General features: G+C 38.7%; 1 protein-coding gene across 1 annotated transcript in view; it reads left to right on the forward strand.

Moving 5' to 3' along the window:
* LOC109050245 (sterile alpha motif domain-containing protein 10-like) overlaps window positions 1-18,391 on the forward strand; it is an 890,290-nt gene that overhangs the window by 844,745 nt on the left and 27,154 nt on the right. The window contains exons 2-3 of the mRNA XM_042712749.1: window positions 2,566-2,744; window positions 15,838-16,006. Coding sequence (XP_042568683.1) covers window positions 2,566-2,744; window positions 15,838-16,006 — 348 coding nt within the window. The remainder of the gene's footprint in view (window positions 1-2,565; window positions 2,745-15,837; window positions 16,007-18,391) is intronic.

Genomic DNA, 18,391 nt, shown 5'->3' on the forward strand with positions numbered 1-18,391 from the left:
CCCGCTCGAGGGTATAGAAATACTTTGGGCATGCCGGGTGCAAAGTCAAGATGAGTAGGGGCCACTGAGAGGGCCTGAAGATCTCCAACTCTCTTTAAAGAAGTAATCGCCAACAGGAAGGCAGTCTTCATAGTCAGATAACGATCTGATATTGCCTCAATCGGCTCAAATGGAGCTTTACAGAGAGCCTCTAACACCACAACCAAATCCCAGGGGGGAACACAGGACCGTACTGGAGGCCTCAGCCTATGCGCACCGTGGAGGAAACATGTCACTATCGGGTGTCTGCCCACTGACTGGCCACCGAAGGGGACATGGTAGGCATCAATGGCTGCCATGTAAACTTTTAAGGTGGAGTGGGTCAACCCTGCAGAGAACCTGGCTTGTAAAAACTCCAGAACTGTACCAACTGGGCAGTTAGCTGGGTCAAGCTGGTGGTCTCTGCACCATGAGGTGAAGAGTTTCCATCTCATGGCGTACAATGTTCTTGTTGAGGGAGCTCTGGATTGGTGGATGGTCTCAACAACCTCGGTTGAGAGACCGGATGCTATGAGTTGTGCCCCCTCAGGGCCCACACCCACAGTTTCCACAACTCTGGGCGAGGGTGAATTATCGTACCCTGCGCCTGTGAGAGTAGATCTCTCCTGACTGGAATCTCCCATGGAGAGCCGTCAAGGAGCGTGATCAGATCTGAGAACCATACTTGGCCCAGCCAGAATGGGGCTACTAATAACAGCCGAACCCCATCTCGGTGGACTCTCGCCAGAACTCCCGGGAGAAGAGCGATCGGGGGAAAAGCGTACAGACGAAGCCTCAGCCAAGTCTGCACCATAGCGTCCAGTCCTAGGGGAGCTGGATGAACTAGAGAAAACCATAGGGGACATTGTGACATCTCCTGAGTCACAAAGAGGTCCACCTGAGCCTGGCCAAATATCCGATGGCCTCCTTCCTTAATAGGGTATTGTAATGGGGTGGAAGGAACACATGTGTCTGTGTGGTGCTCGTGTTTGGGCTGACTGGTCACACGCTGGTTTCACCGGATGCCATGCTCGGCGACTCCCTATTGGGCTGGCAGGTTGCGTGGCAGTGGTCAACAGACTGTCAAAGCCTGGCCAGTCTCTTCCCAGGAGGGCGGGCACTGGGAGGTCCTTCATCACTCTGACTTCAACAGTCCAGGACCCCGGGGCACTGAAGATCATCACACGGCGTGCCGGCACCTGTTGCATGTCCACGTATTCGGTAGGACAGCCTTGGTTTTGCTGCGGGGCAGAAGGAGGTGAGCTTGGATAAGGCTGACTGAGCTGCCTGAGTCCAGCAGAGCCCAAAACGGCTGGCCGCTGACCTTGACACTGACTTCCGGGGCTCCCACTGGCAGATCCCGATGTACGATGCAACCTGCCAGCCAGGTCCGGGCGGGATTCGAGGTGGTTTCCGTTGGCATAGGCTCATCCCGCACAGTGGGAGCTGCCGGCCTGCTTATTGGTCGTAAGATGCCCAGTCATGAAAGTATTGGGCCGCGCAGACGGGCGACAGCCCCACCAGGGCCAGAATTTCCCTCTTCACTTCCTTGTATTGCGTGGGCACAGTGGCAGGTAAACGGAAGAAGGCTCGCTGGGCTTCCCCAGTCAGGAGAGAGGCCAGTGCGCGATCCCGGGGATTGGGCGCCAGATATGGAAGATGAGGAAGGAGAAAGGGACTTGCCCATCTCCATTCCCTCTGTTAGATCTACCTGCGAACCCCATGAGTGCAGCTGCCTCTCTGCCTTGGCAGTAGCGGGGCCAGACCTGCGGGGAACGCTGGCGAAGGCTCCCTCCTCGAAGAGAGCCTTCTGGGAGTGAAGCATCTGCATTGGCAGTCGTTCACAATGTGGACAGTCGGCTCCCTCGAGAGATGACTCAGCATGCTTCGCTCCCAAGCAGACCACGCACAGACTGTGTGTATCCCTCGTAATATAACACGGGCAGGGAGAAACACACAATCTGAAGCGTGATCTGCTATTGCCCAAATGTTTTGTCTTAGCTTTGCTCTTAGACATTATGGAGCTTATAAGGACAGAAAACACCAAATAAGACTCAAAAGACAGACTGATAACACATGCACACACAGAGTGCTTACTGAAAGACAAGAAAGCTCATGCCAGCTGTGCGGCACGTGCTTTTATAGCATCCTAGTCACTTACGTCACCCCGCCCGTGACGTCACGCCCTTGGACAGATTGCACAAGATATTCAGAGTCGCTCACGCTGAAGGCGTTCCCCATAGCGTTCGACGCAGCTCAAGTTCCTGAAGAGGAACCATTTTTCATTCAAAGATGAACTTTGTTAAATGTAATGAGGTTGTGTGACATCAATGAAGCATACAACTGGTTGAAATGTTTGTGTCACGCATAGTGCATGCTACATTACTATGCTGTTTATAAAAATAGTAGGTAGTCACTGACATTCAGGTTTCAGAAGTCATGGAGCTTCCTGTAACAATGACAATGATCCTGTGTAACATGGTGTGATGTAGACACGTATTTTGTAGTACACAGTTTTCAACATCTCTCTTTATCTGTCCTCCACAGCTGCGTCCAGCTTCAGCTTCTGTCGGGCTGCGCTGGAGCACACAGTCTCAGCAGAGGAGCTGAACTATCAGCTGCCACGCAGGGCAGGGGGCAACCTGACCTGGCATGAAGGACGTGGCCAGAGGGTGACGAGGAGGACCGTCAAACTGCTGCAGCAGCCTGGCACAGAAGGAATACAGGTACGCAATCACAATCACACTACCCATAGACAGGGGCGGAATTTCAGGTATGGGGCCCCAACACAATAACTAAGCATGCTCTTTTATGAATAACCCTAATTTTGCTCACTCTTTCTATCTGATAGTTTATAGTTTATTTACCTCTTCACAAATTTGCAAAGACTAAAGTCTCAAATCGAAAGAGATATTCTTTATCAAAGTTAAGACTCTGCCATGCCCCCCTAAAATGGCTTGTTCTAACACGCCCCCACATATCTACGTCTCTATGTGGAAATATTTGCATAATGCCGCCCAAATATTCACGCAAAGAAAGAAGGCGTGGTTTCAGTAACCGCAGTTAGTGTTGAAGCAACCATGTCAGAGAGATGCTGTGTGTATTAAGGCGAAACAAAAGCACTTTTTTGGCCTTCCGAAAGTAGATGCATTTAGGAAGCTTTAAGATTACTTACAACAGAACAGCAATGCACCATGGACGACCGTTTCATGAACCTAGGAGAGGAGGTAATTCTGACTTTGCTACGACAATCTGGTGCTTAATAATCAACTACAATAATTATTTTTTATTATTATAATAATTATCAGATGACTACTCACCAAATACGTATTTTTGCGCGTTGTGTGTGTGTGTGTGTGTCTATGTGTGTGTGTGCGTGCGTGTGTGTACAATTCTGCTAGATAGAGAGAGAGAGAGAGAGAGAGAGAGAGACAGGGTCACACAGTGGAGTCAGCTGTCTTAACCGTCCGTGGCTTTTGTACTGCAAACACATACGAACTCTGTTGCCCTTTCGGACTTGAACTGATGGTAAAACTAAGGACATTATTAACTGTCTTTACATTTATTTTGAAAGTTGAAGCTCGAGCACAGTGGTTAACCAGAAAAATTTAAAATGGCACGTTACGACGTTCGGCCAATCACAATGCACTGGGTCAGTTGGCCAATCAGAGCAGATTGCGCTTGTCAGAAGGAGGGACTTTGTAGAAAATGACGCCTTTGAGAGAGGCGGGGCATTTTTGAACATTAAAGCTTGTCAACATATTCTGATACACCAAATACACAAAATAATGAGCTTTAAAAAAAGCATCATATGACCCCTTTAAGTAAATAATTAGTCAGCCAGATGCTGATCTAAAGCCATATTAGGCTTATTTTGTTTTTCAGATCACAGAAGAAGACATTACACTAAATAATAATACATTATTACTCAAAAATATTATTATTATTATTATTATTATTATTATTATTATTATTATTATTATTATTATTATTATTCAGTAACTAAACTGACAACCATCCAGAAAATTACTAAAATTTACCAGAGGACTCTGTTTGCCAAAGTATGAATTAATTATTATTATATAATAGAAAGTTACAATAACAGCATATATATAATTAAAACAACAACCATTCTGTAAAATTTATTATTTTTATGATTATTATTATCAGTAGTAGTGTAGTAGTAGTAGTAGTAATAATAATAATAATAATAATTATTATTATTATTATTATTATTCAGTACCTGAACTGATTCAGAAAATTAATAAAATTTACTAGAGGACTTTGTTTGCCAAAGTGTGAATTCATTATTATTATTATATAATATAAAGTTAAAATAACAGTTTTATTTAACTAAAACGACAACCATTCAGAAAAGGTAAACAGACCTTGACTTTTAGAGGCACGTGTGTATAATATTATCCAGGATTTCTTTTTCATCCATCATAAAATATTTATGCCCTTCCTTCCCAGCTCTGAAGGTCATGTAGAGGTTTACTTGTTTACAGAATTGGCTCTGTGATATTTCATGTGTTCAGCAGCACTTGGTAAACTTCTCCTCTGAGCTATCCGTCAGTGCTAGCGCTCGCTAGCTACCTTTGCCATCCTTTATCACTGCACACTCAAACTGTCATAACAGGCTCATATTCCACCTGTCGTGATGAGGAAAAAGCCCCTCTGATGTCTGGATATTATAACGTCTCATTATTTGAGCCATTACCCAAGAATCAGGCTAAGCTCAAGCTGAAGTCTCTCATAATACCCATGTTTTTTTTATTAGTAGATTCAAATGAGAGGCGTAGATGAAATTAATTATTCCCTCTTTGTATGCATCAACCTTGAGGGCGATATAATAAAATAATAAAATATTTTCACCCTGATTTTAACTACCAGATTTGATTAGCGTGTTCTTTACGCTCTATTTGTTATGTTCTGAATAATTGATTTGAATGGTGTGAATTGAAAAAATATCCTCTTGCAATGTGTCACCTTAAAACAAAGGGCTTAGCGCAGTGGGTGACAGTAGCATGTGATTTATTTATTTTTATATGTTAAACATCTTTGTTCTGCTTGACAGTGAACTGAAGGAGATGTGTATGTAAATGCAGCCGCTCTAGTGTTGTGGGGATCACTTTAAATAGAACAGATTTTATGCCTTTCTCAGGATTGGCTCAGATGAGCTCAGTATTGCATGAGGGCTGCTGAATATGTGTGTGTGTGTCATATGTGTGTGTGGGTCACTGGAGTGTATTCAAACACACAAGCTCATAGCCAACTGTTGAAATTCAAGGTTATGGCAACTAGAATAAAGAGCAAACTTTAAACCAGGCTCTCAAAGCTTGAATTACAAATTGTGGGAGTCTTTCAGATTCGGTCTCCGCAGAATGGTTAACAAATGTTAGCTTTTTTGCACCCTCAAGGTGTGCAAACCTTGCATTTTTTGTTGTACAGGTAAGTGAATTAATTATTGTATAGACCACACTCTTAAACTCCCTAGTATCAGTATGATTTACAAAAAACTAATCTTTGAGTCACAGACATACAGTGTAAACTATATCAGATCCAAACATAATGGGAAATTTGAGTCATTAAATATTTCCTCTACTTCCAATATGAAATTAAGGTTGCATTTGAAGACGATTAGTACTCTCTTTAAATGAGCTCTTTGTCAAAATATTTCCTCTATGATGTTCTAAATATATTATATTCCACTGACAACCTGGACACTACAGTTCATATGCACATAGTATTATATCATATCACCTACGGCTATGTGAGACGCAACCTGGTATTAAGAAGAATGTTGTGTAATCGTATAGCAGAAGTCAAGCGAGCCTCCTGGCAGCTGGTCATTTTGTCTAATTGGTGGTCATAAATCCTTCATTACTAGATCATATTCTGAGATTAAACTTCCATTACACATGATTGCACTTGGCAGAGGTTGTGGGTAGAGTCCAGTTAGTGTGACAAAACGATGTCCTTTGCGAGATGTTATGTTGTGGCTTATTCTAACAAGGCTTATCTCATGGGGCCAGTCCTGGCATGAAAATGAGTTTTGCAGATGGGATTTGTGTTAAAGATAACATTAATTTACTACATTTGGCTGGAGATTGGCGAGGGAATGGTTAGGGATAAGCGTTTGTTATTTCAAGGTGAGCAAAAGTGTCAGATTGCTTTTGGCAAGATTGTCAAGGATAGAAATAATTAGGACGACCATGACCATGACTAATGAACTATGTACGAGAATGGTTTCACAAGCAGTTTATTTAATTACCCACAAGATGGTCTTGTTTTTTGTTTTGCATTTCATTAAGGTGTACAACACATTCTTCAAAAGTTATTCCAAAATTTTATCCAAAGGGCGGCTTCTTAGAAGAAGACTGAGGATTTAGTAAAAAGAGTACTGTATTTTATCTACACTCTAAAAAATGCTGTCAACTTTGGGTCAAATATAGAGTAACCCAACTTTTAGGTTAAAAATGTAATTTAAAAATTTAACCCAATGGTTGGGTTAGCCCATATTTGACCCAAAGATGGGTTGAAACAACCCAGCATATTTGTCACAAGCTGATCTGTATTGGCTATCCTAAACCCGATCCTCATTTTATGTCAGCTTTCATGCCAGTGTTGTGCCGTAGGTGGTGGTATGCACCTGTATGTGGGTTTGCCAACCGCCATTAACAGGAAAAGAAGACGCTCAAATCCGTTTGTGACACACGAGAACCAGTGAGGTCTGTTCTAGCGCGCACACACATTTTCACCCAAATCTTCTGTGTTTAACATATTTGATGCACATTTTAGTAACAAATCACTCAAAAGTCATTTAAAGTGCTGGAACCATTGTATTTGTAGGGATTTTCTTATTACTCTTTTTCTGCCCTAAAACTGTCTGGGCATCAGAGACCATGAGTCGTAGAGACATCAAACTTGGTGGGATGGTCAGAAATCCACCTGCTAGTCAGGCACATATTTGTCCAACACTACAGTAGGTGGTGCTTTAATAAGGAAATTTACCTTTATTTTGGGTCATGTCTCCAAAATCATAAGGGCTAGAATCAATATTTTCCCCCAATGAATTCTTGATTTATGCACTACAAAATGTACATCTCTCATTTAATTTCTGTCATTTTTCCAACATTCTGAATTTTTTGAAAAATCTACTTTTTCGAACTCCTCCTAGGCATTTGTTCTGATGTGATGTGAAACTAGGCATGCATCATCCCGCATGTCTTTTTTCGTAAAAAGTTTTATCAAAAGAATTTAGATTTGCCAAAGTGTTGCAAAGATGTATGTTAAGTATTTGGTCAGGTAACCATTTTTTTTAAAAGGTTTTCCAATATCTGCTGAACGCAATGTACAATCTTCACGAAAACTGACACACATAGACAACAGGACATTCTGAGGACACACAAAACATTTTAGAAAATTCTTGCTAATGGGGGGGGTTAATAGATTGCTTTGTAATAAAAATAAAAAAAGAAATTAATTTAAGTTTCATGAAGTGAAAGTCGCCACCACGTTTCTACAGTAGCCCTAAATGGACAAACTGCTTTACAGAGCACGTTTCGTCACTTTGTTGTTCTTGCGAATAAAACACTGACACAATGATAAACAAGTACATTAACATTCACAATAACATCAATTTATTGAATAATTAAGTAAATATAATTCCTTGATTTACCTTTGCAAAGAAATCTCATTACAATCTGCTGTCTTTACTGATGACATCTTTACCTGTGTCAGCCACCGTAGCTTTTCTAAAGGGAGGCGTGAACGGGGGACTGAGCCGTTGTTTGCAATTCGCAACCTCACCGCTAGATGCTGCTAAAAATTACACACTGCGCCTTTAATATAGCCTTACTGAAATATATATAAACATATTGAAAACTTATTTGTCAAGTTGCCAGACATGACTGAATGTTTTGCTGTCCAATTGAGGTGTATTTTTTTGTTATTTTAATATTATTTTAATATAATACATAGAATAATATTTTCATAAGGAGACTCGTATTATAATTGAAAAGAGACATGGCTATTGTATAATTGCATCATCTACATGAGATATTTGTGGTTGGACCCTGATGATCACCACTTGTGGGTATATTTCAAATAGAAAAAAATTCAAAATAAATAAAACTATTGGCAGATGCTAAAAATTTAAATCAATAAATTGATTTAAAATGATATTTGCAAAGGACAAAATATTGTCCTTATCTGTATATGACATAGTCTAAAAAATGTGTTTGAAAGGAACCAGTGCATTAGAGTCATTTGTTTGAGAATCAGTTGGGCTACACTGATAGCTCTATACATTTTGCACTGTTTTTTCAGCAGCAGTGACATGGTGCTAAAATTACTTAAAGGGGTCATATGACGCGATTTCAATTTTTCCTTTCTCTTTGGAGTGTTACGAGCTCTTGGTGCATAAAGATCTGTAAAGTTGCAAAGACTAAAGTCCCAAACCAAAGAGATATTCTTTATCAAAGTTAAGGGTCAACCACACCCCCCTTAAACGGCTCATTCTAACACACCCCCACATCTCTACGTCACTATGTGGGAAGATTTGCATAACGCTGACCAAATGTTCATGCAAAGAAAGAAGGCATAACATTTATTCTCTCTGTTGCCACAGCTGCCATGTTGTGGAGTCACTGTGTGTTTCGTTGAAGTGAAACTTTATTAGGCCTTCCAAAAGAGGACACGACTAGAAATCAGTGGTTAAGTTGTATTTCCACCCTGCTCCAGAACAGTCCAACCCAAATATTCAGATGTGTGCAGCACATTTTATGGAGGATGAGGACTGTTTCCTGAACCAGTAGCCTGCTATGCGTCTGTGGCACAAAGGCTGTTTCTATAAAGTTGGGCAGTTCAGACTTTGCAAGGACAGTCTGGCGCTTCTGACTTACAGCTTGTAGGTACGTTTTTTTATATTTAAATAATTTGTCAATGATGATTCAAACGTGAGTTTTGAGCAGTAGAGTAGGCTTGTTGTTTGTTGTCTCTCAGATCACATATGCAGACATGGTTTTATGTTTATGTGTTTACGCAGTGCAATACCCAATGCAACGCATAAAAAGACAGTATACTGTAAGTCATTATAATCAGTAATTATGTCCCCACTGGATGCAACAAATGCCTCGTTTGTAATGGGTTTTACTTGTTTTGTCTCATCTAGTGATGTTCGGATCGCGAACGAATCTTTCTGTTTAACCGGATCTTCTTAATGAACCGGTCAAACCAGTTCACCAAATCTATCTGTATTGTTTGAAACGGTTCACGTCTCCAGTACGCACTAATCCACAAAAAAACTTAAATTATTCGGTTTATAAACATGCCTTACACTCCCTCTGACGCGAAATAAACCAATATCCCGAGTTATTCAGTTACTCGTAACAGTACATCCACTGAACTGCTAAAAGAGAACCGATGATGGGATGTGCACGAGCAGAGCAGCTGGACTGAGTCTCGTGCTGCTGGCCTGGGAGACGGCATCACAATATTTTAAGGGGTGTAATATTTCCATCACACGCTTGAGGCATTCGGCCAATCACAATGCACTGAATAGCTGGCCAATCAGAGTGATGAGCTTTGTAAAAATCGACCCGTTTCAGAAGGCAGGGCATAGAGGAGAAGGAATAATGTACATTATGTGGAAAATAATGTGGTTTTTTAACCTTTAACCACATAAACACATTGCATTACACCAAATACACAAAATAATGTTCCTTATAGCAACATCATATGACCCCTTTAAACAAAGTATGCAAATGAATGATGCCTTCAGTGAGGGTATTTAACATCACCAGGTGGCTGTATATTTGGTTTCAGTAGGTGTTCCTGCTGCTGGATGTCCTAACATTTCTGTCTGCACCACTGGCTACAGTCATTGAAAATACGACTGCGAAATAGAATATATTAGCGGTGAAATAAGATCTTTTTGGTAAGCACATTTCTTCCAGCTTAAATTAAATTCTGGATGGCACAGCGCTTGAGTATAAATTGTAGCAGTGCATAATGAATCATATCACAAGATGAACGTTATCATTGTATGAATCAAACTCACTTAGAATGTTTTTATCCAAATCCATTTTTTTTTTTAAAACATAGTAATGATTTATTTTTTTTATGGCTGTCTGGATGGATTTTGAGGAAAATTGCATGCATACGTCCATCACCCGAGCTTGTCACATCATATCCATACACATTGGCTGCTTTAGCTGTGTGAATATGTGACTTTGCAGCACAGTTGACTTTCTGTGTAAAGACTTATATGCACATAATATTACTGATGAAAAGGACAAGACAATGAGGAAGACTAAATATGGGGTTAATGGAAAGAGGAAAACAAGTAAACTGTCTGATTCCTTCACAGGAATAGTGCCAGACAGTGCACATGCAAATGTTGTTTAGCATGCAGTGGGTCCAGTCCATTAAAGCAGAGCTGTGAGGAGGCTACCTGAGGTTGACAGCCAGAGGAGATTGGCCTCCAGATTTGTTTAGTTCCCTCGTTATGGCAAAGGTTACCGACCCCATCAGTGGCACAGAACAATTTAGAAAAGCACACAGATTACCAAAAAGTCAGCAAACTTAGCCAGCTTATCTTAATTAGGCTGAATGGCTCAATCTTTTTCAAATCAGCATACAGTTCTCAGTTAATCTCGGATGAATGAACAAATTCCAGTAAAAATGATAAAGATTATTGTGAGTTGCTTTTCTCACCCTGTGTATCTGAACAGATGTTGTGGTGACAGTTTGGAACCTCATAATGAATGCAGACCCATGTCTGAAGTCTCATATCAGCCAGTTGTCACCAGTATGAGAGGGATCATTGAGTTCTTATGCATGTAAGCTGTCCTGGCGCAAAGGATTGTGGGATTGGAGGCAGTCTGCAGAATAAATGAGAGATGGTGAGAGAAGCAGGAGTGTTGCACCTGTTTGCTGTATGAATGCTTATGCTTGTGTTGAAGAATGACATGACCAGGATGAACAGAAGAGCAACACTGATTGAAAGGATTTACTTGCTGAAAGCTTACAGAAGGGTTAGATATTATCCAGAGCTTGGTGGAAAAATGACCCTGCACATGATAAAATGTCTAAATGTGTACAATGTGGGGGCAAAATAATTGCTCCTATAGTAAATCCTTTGATCTGTTATTTTAAATGTTTTTCTTATTATTCTAATTATTTATACTGTAAATTCCACAGTATACATCTACAGTAGATATGGGTTCAGTGTGTGTATGCTAGAGACTGTAGTAACCTGTAGCTGCATTATTTACAGCTATTATATAGTATACATTATAGTATACAGTATAATAGCTATTATATACAGCTGTTAAATATTCATATATATATATATATATATATATATATATATATATATATATAGTCAGTAGTCCTTTTATTAAGACAAGTAATGTCACTCGGACTAATTAATAGATAATTAACAACCATAATTTTCCAGATTTATTTCAGTTAGATGATTCATTTGAAGTATTTAATGTAAACTACTGTTTTAATGGTTTGAAATGGTAATAAATAAATCTACTACTGTATCAACTACTTAACTGAATTGATTTGCACTGAACTGATAAATTCAGTTAAGTCAAATAAACTAAACTGAACTGAACAGACCTTACTTGAATGGATTAAATTAATTAAACTAAACAAAATTATACTAAACTGTATTGAACTGTCCAGACCTGAACAGAAATGATTTGAAAAATCTAAACGAAATTATACTGAACTAAACCAAAACGAACTGAAGTATACTAAATTATACCTAACTGAATTAAATCGAACTGAATAGACCTCAATAGAAATGAACTGAACTGTGCTAAATTATTCTGAACTCAGCTGAATAGAAATAAACTTAACTGCACTGAACTACTATACTCAACTAAATTATACTTAAACTGAACTGAACTTACTGAGCTGCATAGAAATGAACTGAACTAAATTGAAATAAATTATTACTGAACTACTGAACTGACTTGACTTGAATAGAAATTAATTGAAATTAACTGAATTAAGCTAAATTACACTGGACTAATGTGAACAGAAATGAACAGAACTAACTGAACTAAATTATACCGAACTGGGCTGAGTTTCCCAAAATCTTCATAAGCCTAAGAAGTTTGTAAAAACAATCGTACGAATGATATTACAGTCTGTTTCACAAAAGCATCGTAACTTAAGTAGCACTTGAAAATCATCGTCGATCTACGAGTGCTCTGGAGTAATCGTAAAGCCCTAAGTGCATCGTAAGAAGACCGATTTATGCGGTCACCTGCAGTACAATCGGCAGATTACACCTTTAACTTGATTCAAGTGCAATGTGATTATAATATAAGGATTTGATTGTGCTTTGTTGTATACTTTATGACTCGTTTTCTTTATTTTTTTATTAATTTATAAATTAAATAATTAAAAAGGGCAGAAAAAAATAGAAATACACATCTAAATTAAATGACTGAAGAAAAAAAACGAATAAAATAAGTAATGTAGGAAATGCTTCAAAGACTGGGGGGAAAAAAATCTGTCAATGACTTGCTGAAGTGCACGAAAACCAGCTATATATTAGACCCGGAAATAACGTCTCTCTCTCTCTCTCTCTCTCTCTCTCTCTCTCTCTCTCTCCGTACTGTATATAAAGTACATTATATATTATTATGTAAAGTATAATATTATACACTATAATATAATGTAATATAATATAGTATTGTATTATAGTTATTACTGTATATCCAAGTTGTCTGTCTGGAACACAGCATTAGGTTAATGTCAATAAACGATTGTGTACTATGAGCCATCCTAGAAGGTGACATTTCAGCACTTGACAAATGGATAGCGACTCCTAAGTAGCACTTAAAGCACAGCTATGTGCAATTGCTTTAGGTGCATTGTTGAGAAACGCACGTGAAACAATAACGAACGATCGTAAAATTACTCGTAGAAAATTGATCGTAAGATCAATCGTTATCGGGAAACCCGGCCCTGAACTAGATGCTTTGAAAGGGATATCAATTTAAAAAAAAATCTAAATCTATGACTTTATTAACTATTCAACTGAATTGATTTGAACTTAACTGATTAATTTAATTAAGTCAAACAAACTGAACTGAATAGAACTGACCAGACCTGAATTAAAATTAATTGTACTAATAAGTACTGAATGGAACTAAAATGAACTGAACTTACTTAGCTGAATAGAGATTAATTGAATTGAATTGAATTTAGTTAAATTGTGCCTTGAAAAGAAACAAACTGAACTAACCTAAATCAAACTGAACTAAATTGAAATGAACTGGAGACAGGCAGGAAAGCATTAGGCAGAAATCAGCTGATTTAGTTGAAAACACAAGCAGGATGTTGTGTTTAAGTCAAGAGTGTGAGAAATGATCAACACAACAAGGTCAGTGTGACATCACCTATTTACGTGGTGACAGACTCGCTGTGTGCTTCAGATTGAGTCCACTAACTCAGTTTGATCTCTGATTGTATCTGAGGTTGTAAGAGCAAAACGATCTCAGAGGGAGCAGGCAGAATATTAAAGAGATGTATGTCCCCCGCCTGTGCCTTAAAGTTTAATCCCACTAGTCGAAATCAGAGATACACCACCAGGACTTGATGACAACAGGAGAATAAAGGGGATGCTGAGACACAGACAGACAGACAGAAAGAGTGAGGCAGGAGGAAATAGACATTAATGGAAGAGAGAGAGAGTGAGAGATTTAGAATGATTTAATTACAGTTAGAAAAAGATCGAAAAATGGAGGAGTTAAGATTGTGGAGTTTGGAAAGAGAATTGATGGATGAATGTCATAGTCAACTGGGACGTTTTGAAGGAAAACTGAAACAAGACTCAGATGATGTTACTTGAATAATCTATACATATTAATCACACTTAATCAAGAATTTATAGCAGAGGTTCAGAACATGAGCTCTAGAGGAGATGTTAAAAAGCATGAAATAATATGCCAGCAGAACTCAGTAAAGCTCATGTACAGACTATACACTTGAATTTGATACCACCATTTAACTTAAAGAAATAGTTCACCCTTATATCATTTATAAACCTGTCAGCCTGCAAAAATGACAACAAATGAACATAAAATTAGCCCATACACTGTAAAAAATATCATTTAAAAAGAACTTTCAGATATTACGGGATGTGAATATAATTTAAAGTGTAATTTATTCCTGTGATGCAAAGCTGTATTTTCAGCATCATTACTCCAGACTTCAGTGTCACATGATCCTTCAGAAATCATTCTTATATGCTGATTTGCTGCTCAAGAAACATTTCTTACCATCATCAATGTTGAAACAGATGTGCAGCTTAATATAAATTAACTTTGATGAATAGAAAGTAAAAAAAAAAACAGCATGTGAAACTGAATGTTTTTGTAACAATGTACAGTAAAAGTTTTACTGTCTCTTTTGAGATTTAATGCATCCTTACTGGATAAAATTATTAATTTCTGTAAGTATTAAAATCATACCCCCCCACCCCCAAACTTTTGAACTGTAGTGTGTATAATGAGCTCACACCTCCATTAGCTGAAGAGGACATGCTGTTCCTCTAATCATGCATCAACAGGATGTATTCAGACTCATCTCACAAAATTGTTGTCCAGATTGGGCCTTCCCTCTCCTTACAGTTTCAATCCCCTGTGTATTATTAATGACTGTATGTTTCAGGCTGGACAGAATCAGGTCTCATGGGTTCAAGGGTGGCTGTTTAATGCCCAAAGGCTGGCTTGGGAGAGATAGAGGGTGATAGATGGCTAGGAAAGAGGGAGCAGAGGATGGAGGAGAGGGAGGAGGAGGCACTGATGGTGACGATCAGGGCGACTAGCAGCACACACCAGACCCTTTTTGCTTTCCTTATTCTCATTTTCCACTACCTTCCATAAACTTTGGTGTGCCATTTTTGCATATTTTGCAAGGAATACCATCCCTTTTTACAAAAAAGTAATTCTTTAAAATAATGCAATACAAGAAGTAACATCATTTGTGTGTGTGTGTGTGTGTGTGTGTGTGTGTGTGTGTGTGTGTGTGTGTGTGTGTGTGTGTGTGTGTGTGTGTGTGTGTGTGTGTGTGTGTGTGTGTGAACAATATATATTTTGGGTTTTGGTCTTAAACTCCTGCGCTTGGATTCATGTCTACCATCCTTTGCTTCCCGAGTTATAAATATTAATTTGTAGATTAATTAAGAAGGTATTTTCACTTTGACAGCCTTTAAAAATAAGACATAAAAATGTTTTGTTTGCACATGTATACCAAGATTTGTCTCACAGTGTACATTTTTAAGGTGTCTAGTAGTCACGATTAAATAAATCAGGCATGTGAGTGTTTACTCTAATAGTTTACACAAGCTAGCGTTGCATTTCATCATGCTCTCACACAAGCATAATATACTCTAGTAAAGGGTTTTATTACAGTTCTCTGCAGCAGAGAGCAATAAAGAGTGTGTTTTGATGAATCTTTCTGCTCGTTGCGGCAGCCAGAACAAAGTGTGTGTGTAATTAGAAGAGCATTGTTTACACAGAAGCATGCAGCGCTAACACTTTCAAAGAAAAAAGTACCCTGTAAGAGCACCCTGAAGATATGAAAGCACACTGTTTTTCCGTATTCGTCCTGCTTACTAATCCATCTGTTGTGTTTTTTAGTATGATAGGTTTACATTGTTTCAATTTTAAACCTGGTGGGAATGTTGTCTGGTGAACATATGGGCCGCATACTGTATATTTTTGCTTCAGCGTTACACTGGTTTCTGTCGAGATGGTGACAATATGGATGTTTTCTGCTCCTCAGATCCAGCCAGGAGAGGCCTTCACTGTGTACCACACCAGCCCTACGCTCTCCAGCTTATGCAAACCAGTGGTGCTTTGGACCCAGCAGGACGTGTGTAAGTGGCTGAAGAAACACTGTCCGCACAACTACCTGACTTACGTGGAGGCCTTCTCTCACCACGCCATCACAGGTACAGCACAGCTCTCTCTATCACACAGCACACTGGAAATACAGACTTGTGTTTTCCAGGCGTTGAAACGTCAATGAAACTGGTCTAGACTTGAAACTTCATGGCTAATTTGTGAGGGAATCATTCTTTTGAGTCAGTTTTTTTCTTCAAATGGTTGAGCTAGTTTACAAATCTGCCTGAATGATTTATTAGTGATTCAAGATCAGTGTTATTTCATTATCATTGATACACATATATGAATTAAAGTTTCAGTACTATTGAATTTGATGCTATTACAGTTTTTGTTAATATTTTGAATTTGATTTAATTTTTATATTTTCTGCTTTCATGCTAATTTTAGTTAGTTTTATTAATTTTGGTGTGTGTTTTGTCATTTTTATTATTTCTTTATATATCTATATTATTGTTATGAGTTATTATAGTGCATTAAGTTACCTTGACAACTATAGCTTTGATAATATATATACTTAAACTGAAATCATATAAAACATGTTTAATTTGAAATATATATATATATATATTTAAAGTTTAATATATTTTATTTTATTTCACATAGAGTTATTATATAGATAACTTAAACTGAAATCATATAAAACATGTTTAATTTGAAATGAAAAAAAAAAAAAAAACTTTTTAAAAATTATTTTATCTAAGCTAGTTTCCAGGGCAACATTTCTCATTTTTTACATTTATTTTAACTTGATGCACTGAAATAACTAAAACTAGGACTGAAACTAAAATTAAAGCAGAAAATAATTATAAAATCTAATTCAAAATATTAACTATAATATAACTGAAACAACTACAATAGTATCTCTAAGTATAATAACTATAATAGTATATCTATAGTGATACTAAAATAACAATGATTTCAGTTAACCTTTATTTTAAGTAATGAAAATGTAAGATTTTTATGGTTTTATTTTTATATGAACCAAAATGATTTTTAAATGTGATTATGCAGTAGTTCTTTTATAAAGTTTTAGGATAATCATAGATCCACCAATCCTTACTGTGGTCTGTCAGAGGAACAGCTTTGGCAGATCACATCCCCTAACTAACACACTCTCATCCAACTCCCAAAGCTTTGTGCACTGAGTTCTCTCTCTAATGGACAATTATACACCCTAATGTTGAGCCTCTTGTCACATCACAGTCATTCCACAAGGCCTCACCATCTAGGGGTCACCGGAGCGGCGCTTCCAAGTAATAAAATCATTTTACACAGCCATTTGTGCGTTGGTTCCTGGAAATGTAGCAGTGTTGAAGAGGAGCGGAGACTAAATGGATTTACTAAAGGTGGACATTCAGCTTTTGTTATTTGTGGGATTTGTAATATTTGGTAGACAGAGGATGGTAATGTTATGAGTAGAGTGTTTGAATCACAGATGCCCCATTCAATGTCCTATGAGGGTCAAGCCATGTGAGTTAATTCCACCAATTCCCACCTCACTCAGTAAGAGCACCAGTCAAGGACTGATAATTTGGCAATATGAGAACGCTTCCAGTCAGGAGATCAGTCTGGCAGTAGAGACGTCTTCCACTGGTCATGCAGATTGCGTGCAGTGGGAAGGGCACAGATTTGCATTCCGGTAGCAGTTTATATGCTGGCCTGGAGGATGCTGACCTTCTGTTGTGCCAAGAGAGTCCTTAGAGCATGGACTGGGTCAGATGGGTCTTCACAGAGTCCTTTTGTAGTCTGGCTGTGTTGCTGAGGAGCTGTGTGTTTCAGGCAATGTCTGCCAGTGCGGAGGTCCTTTGCGGACTGTGCTGCTTACAGAGCTGCAAGAATCAGTCGAGGTCTATCACTCCTGGGTACTTTGCAAACGAAGGGCAGCCAAATGCAGTATAGAAGGTTTGCTCAAGAGCTGAACTGAATCTTAACTGTCTTGAAGTCTCTTTCCTTGTTAGGTTAGAAACTTAGACAGTGGTGTCTGTTAATGTCTCCTTCCTCAGCGATTTGGAAACACAGAACCTTGTTGTGTCTGTGAGTGTCTCACTGAACGTACCAGAGGCTCAGAACAATGAGTGTCTGTTGAAAGGGTACTTTTATACCTTTCTGATGAGGAGGAGATTGGAATCTGGCGCCATTCCGTTCCTGGAGTGTGACTGGCCACTTGTGTCTGAGGGGGCCACGGTGTTACCTGCCCTAGTGTGGAACTCATTTGCATAGAGAGGAGTACAAAGTTGTCTTAAACAGTGTCTTTAATATTTTACCCATGCATTATTGTTCTACCAAACCTCTTTCAAATTATTACAAGCATCATGGGGAGCAAATAGAGTCCAAACATGACAGGAAACACTTAAGCTATCGTTTTTCATTCCATAATATGTTAATAGGCCTGCTCCCGTGAACTGTTGTGTTAACAGTCAATAGCCATTAAC

This window comes from Cyprinus carpio, chromosome A23 (genome assembly GCF_018340385.1).
Source record: "Cyprinus carpio isolate SPL01 chromosome A23, ASM1834038v1, whole genome shotgun sequence".
Classification (NCBI taxonomy): Eukaryota; Metazoa; Chordata; class Actinopteri; order Cypriniformes; family Cyprinidae; genus Cyprinus; species Cyprinus carpio.